The sequence below is a fragment of the Oncorhynchus tshawytscha genome, unplaced genomic scaffold, assembly GCF_018296145.1.
Source record: "Oncorhynchus tshawytscha isolate Ot180627B unplaced genomic scaffold, Otsh_v2.0 Un_contig_11018_pilon_pilon, whole genome shotgun sequence".
NCBI lineage: Eukaryota > Metazoa > Chordata > Actinopteri > Salmoniformes > Salmonidae > Oncorhynchus > Oncorhynchus tshawytscha.
Window position 1 is genome coordinate 99666 of NW_024609768.1, and position 11415 is coordinate 111080.

At 44.6% G+C, this 11415-nt stretch overlaps 1 protein-coding gene across 1 annotated transcript; it reads left to right on the forward strand.

Annotated features, from left to right (window-relative positions):
- Window positions 1-232: 232 nt before the first annotated feature.
- On the forward strand, window positions 233-6136 carry LOC121845808 (zinc finger protein 501-like). The gene is made up of 2 exons (XM_042317796.1): window positions 233-876; window positions 5060-6136. The coding sequence occupies exons 1-2, from the start codon at window positions 492-494 to the stop codon at window positions 5833-5835; spliced, it is 1161 nt and encodes a 386-aa protein (XP_042173730.1). The 5' UTR covers window positions 233-491; the 3' UTR covers window positions 5836-6136.
- Window positions 6137-11415: the final 5279 nt, after the last annotated feature.

The window sequence follows — 11415 nt, forward strand, 5'->3', positions numbered from 1 at the left end:
AATTGCGGGTGAACAATCAGCTGACCCGCGCACCACTAGCCACCATACATTCAGCTTCTACGTCCGCCTAGAGAAAATTATTATCTGTAAGAGCTAAAGAGAAAACACGTCTGGTTGTTTTTACAATTATTTGTTTTTACGTTGTTTGCAGAATTATTTTTGTTTGTTAAACTGCGTTTCCAACTCCAGTCAGCAGATGGCGATGTGATTTTTTTCAGGTGATGTTTCTCGAGTGACGTAAAATCTAGTGGACGGGACGGGAGGTTTCTTCAACAACCATCTCGGTAACTCGTTAGCAAACATGAAACATTGAAGCTCTTTGGACTAATTTAGTGTATATTAATCACAGTGTTTTAAACGCACTGTATATGTATGCACTAGTTACTCCGTTTAAGTTCATATTTACGTTATCAGCTATCTGGCTTGTTAAGTTAGCCCAGCAGTAGGCTAGTCGCTAATGCTAAATAGCCAGCTAGCTCACGTCCCTGAACATGAGCTCACTAAACTACTCTTCCTCTGCTAAAGAAAACGAGGTTTGCTGGACGGAGAAAGAAACTCCAGGGCTGAACATTTACGTGAAAGAAGAAGAATTTACTGTAAAAGAAGAAGAATTTACTGTAAAAGAAGAGGATGTGGAGGAAGCTATCACAGTGAAAGAAGAACAGGACGTTACAGTGAAGGAAGAGGAAGCTTTCAGAGTGAAAGAGGAGGATGAACAGAAAGAGGAGGGTGCCGTGTTTGAAGTGAAAGAGGAGGAGGAGATAAATGTCACATTGAACAAAGAGGAAGAACTTTTTCAAATGAAGGAAGAGGGGGAGATTACTGTCACATTGGAGGAGGAGGAAGAAGACGAGACTGGAGTTCTGATGAACACCAGTGAGTACAATCTTAATTTTTTTCTAGCTTCCAATTAGGCACATTCTTCTTCTCACGTGGGTAAAACCACTGGGGAAACTTCCCTTCTCCTGACCAGGAGCGGTGTGTGGGTAAAACCACTGAGGAAACTTCCCCTCTCCTGTCTTGGAGCAGCGTGTGGGTAAAACCACTGAGGAAACTTCCCCTCTCCTGTCTTGGAGCGGTGTGTGGGTAAAACCACTGAGGAAACTTCCCCTCTCCTGTCTTGGAGCAGCGTGTGGGTAAAACCACTGGGAAACTTGCCCTGTCTTGGAGCAGCGTGTGGGTAAAACCACTGAGGAAACTTCCCTCTCCTGTCTTGGAGCAGCGTGTGGGTAAAACCACTGAGGAAACTTCCCCTCTCCTGTCTTGGAGCAGCGTGTGGGTAAAACCACTGAGGAAACTTCCCCCTCCTGTCTTGGGCAGCGTGTGGGTAAAACCACTGAGGAAACTTCCCCTCTCCTGTCTTGGAGCAGCCACTGGGGAAACTGCAGCTCTTCCCGTGTTTTTAGTACCCTACTTTCTCTTGTACACTATGTTGCCAACTCTTCCCCCAGGTCCTTAGTGTACAAGAGATTGTAGTGCACTATGTTTTCTGTCAATATACCGACTAAAATAATCGTTAATAAACAACTATAAAATCTGTGATTTTGTTTTTTACTTTCCCAAATTATGTTTTCTCTGTTTTACTTTTCTGGTTTTAGATTTGTTTGTTTGTTTTTTCATTAAAAATTACAATTGTTTTATAGAGAAACAACGAAACTGGATGTTCTGAGAATATGTCAATGGTTAAATCACGTTAGAATAAAAAAACAAATAGGTCTGGAAGAAAACTGACATCCCCTTTAATTGTTCATCTGCCCCTTTAATTGCCTGTGGAGGGAGTGAGGAATGTTCCATCCAATGAGCCGGTCTAACGATGGTTCTGTACTGCTGCTACTCATTTCATGACAAAGTTATGCAAATAACAAATAATGGATACAAATGATACACTTCCTCATGATATACTTCTGCCAGGTACTACTATTTGCAGTTAACGTTTAACTGAGAAGATTTTGGGGAAAATATTTTCATCAACCCACAAGACGGTTATGACATCAACTTGCTTCAGGCAGAGTGATAGACAAACACGCGCACCACAGAAACAGACAGGGGCGATATTGCTGGAAATTAATTGGCAGATATTGTGTAAGGCTTGGCTTTTAAAGCCAATAGTGTCTAACCAGAGGTGGGGATAATGTTGTGTTGTTTAGATAGTAGCTGGGAGCTTGCGGTGTCTGCTACTTCAATCAATCAAATGTATTTATAAAGCCCTTCTTACATCAGCTGATGTCACAAAGTGCTGTACAGAAACCCAGCCTAAAACCCCAAACAGCAAGCAATGCAGATGTAGAAGCACGGTGGCTAGGAAAAACTCCCTAGAAAGGCCAGAACCTAGGAAGAAACCTAGAGAGGAACCAGGCTATGAGGGGTGGCCAGTCCTCTTCTGGCTGTGCTGGGTGGAGATAACAGAACATGGCCAAGATGTTCAAATGTTCATAGGTGACCAGCAGGGTCAAATAATAATAATCACAGTGGTTGTCGAGGTTGCAACAGGTCAGCACCTCAGGAGTAAATGTCAGTTGGCTTTTCATAGCTGATCATTCAGAAGATCTCTACCGCTCCTGCTGTCTCTAGAGAGTTGAAAACAGCAGGTCTGGGACAAGGTAGCACGTCCGGTGAACAGGTCAGGGTTCCATAGCCGCAGGCAGAACAGTTGAAACTGGAGCAGCAGCATGACCAGGTGGACTGGGAACAACAAGGAGTCATCAGGCCAGGTAGTCCCGAGGCATGGTCCTAGAGCTCGGGTCCTCCAAGAGAGAGAGAGAATTAGAGAGAGCATACTTAAATTCACACAGGACACCGGATAAGACAGGAGAAATACTCCAGATATGACAGACTGATCCTAGCCCCTGACACACAAACTACTGCAGCATAAATACTGGAGGCTGAAACAGGAGGGGTCAGGAGACACTGTGGCCCCATCCAACGATACCCCCAGACAGGACCAAACAGGCAGGATATAATCCCACCCACTTTGCCAAAGCACAGCCCCCACACCACTAGAGGGATATCTTCAACCACCAACTTACCATCCTGAGATAAGGCCGAGTATAGCCCACAAAGATCTCTGTCACGGCACAACCCAAGGGGGGGGCGCCAACCCGGACAGGAAGATCACGTCGGTGACTCAACCCACTCAAGCGATGCACCCCTCCTAGGAACGGCATGGAAGAGCACCAGTAAGCCAGTGACTCAGCCCCGGTAATAGGGTTAGAGGCAGAGAATCCCAGTGGAGAGAGGGGAACCGGCCAGGCAGAGACAGCAAGGGCGGTTCGTTGCTCCCGTGCCTTTCCGTTCACCTTCACACTCCTGGGCCAGACTACACTCAATCATATGACCTACTGAAGAGATGAGTCTTCAATAAAGACTTAAAAGTTGAGACCAAATCTGTGTCTCTCACATGGGTAGGCAGACCGTTCCATAAAAATGGAGCTCGATAGGAGAAAGTCCTGCCTCCAGCTGTTTGCTTAGAAATTCTAGGGACAATAAGGAGGCCTGCGTCTTGTGACCGTAGCGTACGTGTAGGTATGTACGGCAGGACCAAATCAGAGAGATAGGTAGGAGCAAGCCCATGTAATGATTTGTAGGTTAGCAGTAACACCTTGAAATCAGCCCTTGCCTTGACAGGAAGCCAGTGTAGGGAGGCTAGCACTGGAGTAATATGATCCAATTTTTTGGGTTCTAGTCAGGATTCTAGCAGCCGTATTTAGCACTAACTGAAGTTTATGTAGTGCTTTATCCGGGTAGCCGGAAACAGCCTCCAGCTGTTTGCTTAGAAATTCTAGGGACAATTAGGAGGCCTGCATCTTGTGACCGTAGCGTATGTGTAGGTATGTACGGCAGGACCAAATCCGTGTAATGCTTTTGTACTTGTGAGCTTTGTTTATGACTGTTCACAGTGGAACACGTGAAAAATTGCATTTACTTTTCGGAATTGTTTGGCGAGCTATTGATTTATCCGTTATTTTACCAGGTAAGTTGACTGACAACACATTCTCATTTGCAGCAACGACCTGGGGAATAGTTACAGAGGAGAGGAGGGGGATGAATGAGCCAATTGTAAACTGGGGATTATTAGGTGACCGTGATGGTTTGAGGGCCAGATTGGGAATTTAGCCAGGACACTGGGGTTAACACCCCATCTCTTACGATAAGTGCCATGGGATCTTTAATGACCTCAGAGAGTCAGGACACCCGTTTAACGTCTCATCCGAAAGACGGCACCCTACACAGGGCAGTGTCCCCAATCACTGCCCTTGGGGCATTGGGATATTGTTTAGACCAGAGGAAAGAGTGCCTCCTACAGGCCCTCCAACACCACTTCAAGCAGCATCTGGTCTCCCATCCAGGAACTGACCAGGACCAACCCTGCTTAGCTTCAGAAGCAAGCCAGCAGTGGTATGCTGCTGGCAAGTGACCTGCTGGAGACCCCATTAGCATTAGGTATTGGTTTGATATTTGGAGTTCGCTCCTCAATACCTCTTCAATGAAGGTCATAGGATGATGAGAGTGACACGTCTAGAATCAGATCCAAGTTGACCCTTTCTGCCAGTCATACCCCACCCTACCATGAGACAGACATATCTTGGTCATTGATCAAAAGACAAAAAGGTTTGATTTTGATCGATATTTGAAATCTTACAAACAGGATTGAAATTCTGCGTAATTTGTTTTTTTAAAATCTTAATGGTATTGTTAGATCCTTAGGTCCTTCATTTTAGCTATAAGGTAAGACAGACTGATCTGATTGAAATCTCTATGGTGTTATTAGGTCCTTCATCAGATTAAATGGATTAAATGATTAAATGGATTAAATTTTTTTTAAATGACCTCAGGTTATTGAGGAATCTAGTCTAGATTAAACCTCAGACAAGACAGTTTGATAATGTGGAGGTTTTATTCAGGGTTCGTATCCACAAAGCGTGCTGAACCATCGTCACTATTCACTTTAATATAACAATGAATGAGATTGTATGGACAGATCAGCGTTCCTACTATGAGACGCTCTTGTGAATATGGGCCCAGGTCTCTCTGTTTACTAAATACTGTCTGTCTTTGGCAGGAGAGAGACCAGACTCTCACACTGACAGCGGGAAAAGTCCTTCAGGGGAACCAGACCCAGAGACGTCTAAACCAGCAAGACGACACCACTGCTCCCAGTGTGGAAAGAGTTTTTCTAGGTTAGGAAGCCTGAAATCACACGAAAGAATACACACAGGAGAGAAGCCTTACCACTGCACTCAATGTGGAAATAGATTTACCTCTTTAGGGACCCTGAAAGATCACGTAAGAAAACATACAGGAGAGAAGCCCCACCAATGCTCCCAGTGTGAAAAGAGTTTCCCCCGGTTATGGGACCTGAAATCACACGAGAGGACACACACAGGAGAGAAGCCTTACCCCTGCTCCCAGTGTGGAAAGAGTTTTTCCACATCAGGGTCCCTGAAAAACCATGAGCAAACACATTCCGTAGAAAAGATTTTCCGCTGTTCACATTGTGAAAAGAGTTTTAGGAATTTACAGTACCTGAAAAGGCACGAGAAAAGACATACGCGGGAGAAGACGTTTCACTGCTCCCACTGTGGAATTAAATTTACCTTGTTTCAGCAACTGAAAAAGCATGAAAAAATCCACAGCGGAGAGAAACGTTATGAATGCTCCCAGTGTGGGAAGATATTTACCCAGTTAGGGCACCTGAAAGACCACGAGGTAACACACACAGGGGAGAAGCCTTACCACTGCTCACAGTGTGGAAAGGAATACAACACATCAAATGGACTTAAAGTTCATGAGAGAACACACATACTGCTCCCACACCTGTCTCATATTTTTGACTGAGAAATTGTGCTTTTGTTTATGCTACATGAAATCAAATCGTATAAAGCGCATTCCAAATTACATTTGTATGTTTTTTATTTAAACACATGAACTGAACATGGTGTCTGTCAGTTGGAACGTAGAGTTTGAATGTAGACCTGATTTAAACTTTTTTAACCTCTGGCTGCGTATGTCAGTTTAAAAGTAGAGTTTGAATGTAGACCTGATTTAAACTTTTTTAACCTCTGGCTGCGTATGTCAGTTTAAAAGTAGAGTTTGTCTGTTTGAATGTAGATGCTCTGTGATTAAATTATCATTTTCAAACTCTGGCTGTGTTTTCTTTCTGTGTGTGTTTGTATCTGTGTGCGTCATTCCTCCAGCACTACACATAATCGTGTGCTCTGTGGTATTTTCTCTGTTGTTGATATTTGCTATGGTGGCTCACTCAGATACAAATGTCAAACAGAGTGTGGCTTTAAAGGGGCAGATGGTGTTGCACCCGCTTTGCTGCTATAACAGCCTCCATCCACTCTTCAGGGAAGCTTTCCACTAGATGTTGGAACATTGCTGCTATAACAGCCTCCACTCTTCAGGGAAGGCTTTCCACTAGATGATGGAACATTGCTGCTATAACAGCCTCCATCAGGGAAGGCTTTCCACAGTTGGAACATTGTTGCTAACAGCCTCCACTCTTCAGGGAAGGCTTTCCACTAGATGTTGGAACATTGCTGCTATAACAGCCTCCACTCTTCAGGGAAGGCTTTCCACTAGATGTTGGAACATTGCTTCTATAACAGCCTCCATCCACTCTTCAGGGAAGCTTTCCACTAGATGTTGGAACATTGCTGCTATAACAGCATCCACTCTTCAGGGAAGGCTTTCCACTAGATGTTGGAACATTGCTGCTATAACAGCCTCCACTCTTCTGGGAAGGCTTTCCACTAGATGTTGGAACATTGCTGCTATAACAGCCTCCACTCTTCTGGGAAGGCTTTCCACTAGATGTTGGAACATTGCCGCTATAACAGCATCCACTATTCAGGGAAGCCTTTCCACTAGATGTTGGAACATTGCTGCTATAACAGCCTCCACTCTTCAGGGAAGCCTTTCCACTAGATGTTGGAACATTGCTGCTATAACAGCCTCTACTCTTCAGGGAAGGCTTTCCACTAGATGTTGGAACATTGCTGCTATAACAGCCTCCGCTCTTCAGGGAAGGCTTTCCACTAGATGTTGGAACATTGCTGCTATAACAGCCTCCACTCTTCAGGGAAGGCTTTCCACTAGATGATGGAACATTGCTGCTATAACAGCCTCCACTCTTCAGGGAAGGCTTTCCACTAGATGTTGGAACATTCCTCTGACACCACCTGGTATAGAGGTCCTGGATGGCAGGGAGCATGATGTACTGTGCAGTCTACACCACCCTCTGTATTGCCTTATGGTCGGATGCCAAGCAGTTGCCATACCAAGTGATGATGCAGCCAGTCAAGATGCTCTTAATGGAGCAGCTGTAGAACGTTTGGAGGATCTGAGGGCCTGTTCTAAATCTTTCCGGCTTTTCGGGTTTTTATGAAAAGATGGTGCTGCAGTGGAGAGAGGCCATTTCACGGTCTCCTGACTAATTCTGCTACTTTTTTGTGGGTTTTTACGCTGATCTTTACTTGTTTTCGTACATAATGTCTCCGCCATCATTTCCCATGACCAAAAACAGAACAGCAACATCATGTGTAACTACGTTGAGGATTTTAATTGGCTGATGCGGATTTTGAGAGGGAGAATTTTAAAAAATTCTAATGTTCACAAGTATGGACCCAGTATGTTCACATCTAGATGTGAAAAAATAACAGAGAGAAAACAATTCCTATTAAATTCCTATTATAACAGTATATATTCAAAGTCCCTGTGCCCAAGGAAGCGAAAGTAACCTGCCTAAATGATTACCGCCCCGTAGCACTCACGTCGGCAGCCATGAAGTGCTTTGAAAGGCTGGTCATGGCTCACATCAACAGCATCCTCCTGGATACCCTAGACCCACTCCACCCGCATATCGCCCAAACAGATCCACAGATGATGCAATCTCAATCGCACTCCACACTGCCCTTTCCCACCTGGACAAAAGGAACACCTATGTGAGAATGCTGTTCATTGACTACAGCTCAGCATTCAACACCATAGTGCCTATAGCATTACTAAGCTAAGGACCCTGGGGCTAAACACCTCCCTCTGCAACGGTATCCTGGACTTCCTGACAGTCCGCCCCCAGGTGGTAAGAGAAGGCAACAACACATCTGCCACGCTGATCCTCAACACTGTGGCCCCTCAGTGGTGTGTACTTAGTCCCCTCCTGTACTCCCTGTTCACGCACAACTGAGTGGCCAAATACGACTCTAACACCATCATTAAGTTTTCTGACGACACAACAGTGGTAGGCCTGATCAAATCAAATCAAATCAAATGTATTTATATAGCCCTTCGTACATCAGCTGATATCTCAAAGTGCTGAACAGAAACCCAGCCTAAAACCCCAAACAGCAAGCAATGCAGGTGTAGAAGCACGGTGGCTAGGAAAAACTCCCTAGAAAGGCCAAAACCTAGGAAGAAACCTAGAGAGGAACCAGGCTATGTGGGGTGGCCAGTCCTCTTCTGGCTGTGCCGGGTGGAGATTATAACAGAACATGGCCAAGATGTTCAAATGTTCATAAATGACCAGCATGGTCGTATAATAATAAGGCAGAACAGTTGAAACTGGAGCAGCAGCACGGCCAGGTGGACTGGGGACAGCAAGGAGTCATCATGTCAGGTAGTCCTGGGGCATGGTCCTAGGGCTCAGGTCCTCCGAGAGAGAGAGAGAGAGAGAGAAAGAGAGAATTAGAGAACGCACACTTAGATTCACACAGGACACCGAATAGGACAGGAGAGGTACTCCAGATATAACAAACTGACCCTAGCCCCCCGACACATTAACTACTGCAGCATAAATACTGGAGGCTGAGACACTGACAATGATGGACAACAACCTCTCCCTCAATGTGAGCAAGACAAAGGAGCTATTGTGGATTACAGGAAAAGGTGGGCCAAACAGGCCTGCATTAACATCGACGGGGCTGTAGTGGAGCGGGTCAAGAGTTTCAAGCTCCTTGGTGCCCACATCACCAACAAACTATCATGGTCCAAACACACCAAGACAGTCGTGAAGAGGACACGACAACACCTTTTCCCCCTCAGGAGACTGAAAAGATTTGGCATGGCTCCCCAGATCCTCAAAATGTTCTACAGCTGCACCATCGAGAGCATCCTGAGTGGTTGCATAACCGCCTGGTATGGCAACTGCTCAGCATCTGGCCGTAAGCCGATAGGTAGCCTAGTGGTTAGAGTGTTGGGCCAGTAACTGAAAGCTTGTTAGATCGAATCCCCGAGCTGATAAGGTAAAAATCTGCCATTCTGTCCCTGAACAAGGCAGTTAACCCACTGTTCTCCGGTAGGCCGTTAACCTACTGTTCCCCGGTAGGCCGTCATTGTAAATAAGAATTTGTTCTTAACTGACTTGCCTCGTTAAATAAAAAATAAAATACAGAGGGTAGTGCGTACGGCCCAGTACATCACTGAGGCCGAGCTTCCTGTCACCACATGGCAAGTGGTACCGGAGCGCCAAGTCTAGGACCAAAAGGCTCCTTAACAGCTTCTACCCATAAGACTGCTGAACAATTACTCAAATGGCCACTGGACTATTTACAGTGCCTTGCGAAAGTATTCGGCCCCCTTGAACTTTGCGACCTTTTGCCACATTTCAGGCTTCAAACATAAAGATATAAAACTGTATTTTTTGTGAAGAATCAACAACAAGTGGGACACAATCATGAAGTGGAACGACATTTATTGGATATTTAAAACTTTTTTTAACAAATCAAAAACTGAAAAATTGGGCGTGCAAAATTATTCAGCCCCCTTAAGTTAATACTTTGTAGCGCCACCTTTTGCTGCGATTACAGCTGTAAGTCACTTGGGGTATGTCTCTATCAGTTTTGCACATCGAGAGACTGAAATTTTTCCCATTCCTCCTTGCAAAACAGCTCGAGCTCAGTGAGGTTGGATGGAGAGCATTTGTGAACAGCAGTTTTCAGTTCTTTCCACAGATTCTCGATTGGATTCAGGTCTGGACTTTGACTTGGCCATTCTAACACCTGGATATGTTTATTTTTGAACCATTCCATTGTAGATTTTGCTTTATGTTTTGGATCATTGTCTTGTTGGAAGACAAATCTCCGTCCCAGTCTCAGGTCTTTTGCAGACTCCATCAGGTTTTCTTCCAGAATGGTCCTGTATTTGGCTCCATCCATCTCCCCATCAATTTTAACCATCTTCCCTGTCCCTGCTGAAGAAAAGCAGGCCCAAACCATGATGCTGCCACCACCATGTTTGACAGTGGGGATGGTGTGTTCAGGGTGATGAGCTGTGTAGCTTTTATGCCAAACATAACATTTTGCATTGTTGCCAAAAAGTTCAATTTTGGTTTCATCTGACCAGAGCACCTTCTTCCACATGTTTGGTGTGTCTCCCAGCTGGCTTGTGGCAAACTTTAAACAACACTTTTTATGGATATCTTTAAGAAATGGCTTTCTTCTTGCCACTCTTCCATAAAGGCCAGATTTGTGCAATATATGACTGATTGTTGTCCTATGGACAGAGTCTCCCACCTCAGCTGTAGATCTCTGCAGTTCATCCAGAGTGATCATGGGCCTCTTGGCTGCATCTCTGATCAGTCTTCTCCTTGTATGAGCTGAAAGTTTAGAGGGACGGCCAGGTCTTGGTAGATTTGCAGTGGTCTGATACTCCTTCCATTTCAATATTATCGCTTGCACAGTGCTCCTTGGGATGTTTAAAGCTTGGGAAATCTTTTTGTATCCAAATCCGGCTTTAAACTTCTTCACAACAGTATCTCGGACCTGCCTGGTGTGTTCCTTGTTCTTCATGATGCTCTCTGCGCTTTTAACGGACCTCTGAGACTATCACAGTGCAGGTGCATTTATACAGAGACTTGATTACACACAGGTGGATTGTATTTATCATCATTAGTCATTTAGGTCAACATTGGATCATTCAGAGATCCTCACTGAACTTCTGCAGAGAGTTTGCTGCACTGAAAGTAAAGGGGCTGAATAATTTTGCACGCCCAATTTTTCAGTTTTTGATTTGTTAAAAAGTTTGAAATATCCAATAAATGTCGTTCCACTTCATGATTGTGTCCCACTTGTTGTTGATTCTTCACAAAAAAATACAGTTTTATATCTTTATGTTTGAATCCTGAAATGTGGCAAAAGGTCGCAAAATTCAAGGGGGCCGAATACATTCGCAAGGCACTTGACCCGCTCTGTTTGGTTTGTACACTGCTGCTACTCGCTGTTGATTATCTATGCATACTCACTTCACCCCTACCTACACGTACAAATTACCTCGACTAACCTGTACCCCCGCACATTGACCCCCTGTATATAGCCTCGTTACTGTTATTTTACTGTGTTACTTTTTAATCTTTTTTTACTTTAGTTTATTTGATAAATGTTTTCTTAAATCTTCTTGAACTGCACTGTTGGTTAAGAG

Coding starts and splice junctions, on each gene's coding strand:
- LOC121845808 (XM_042317796.1), top strand. CDS start 492: ATGAGCTCACTAAACTACTCTTCCTCTGCTAAAGAAAACGAGGTTTGC. Junction 877..5,059: donor TGGAGTTCTGATGAACACCA/GTGAGTACAATC, acceptor TGTCTTTGGCAG/GAGAGAGACCAGACTCTCAC.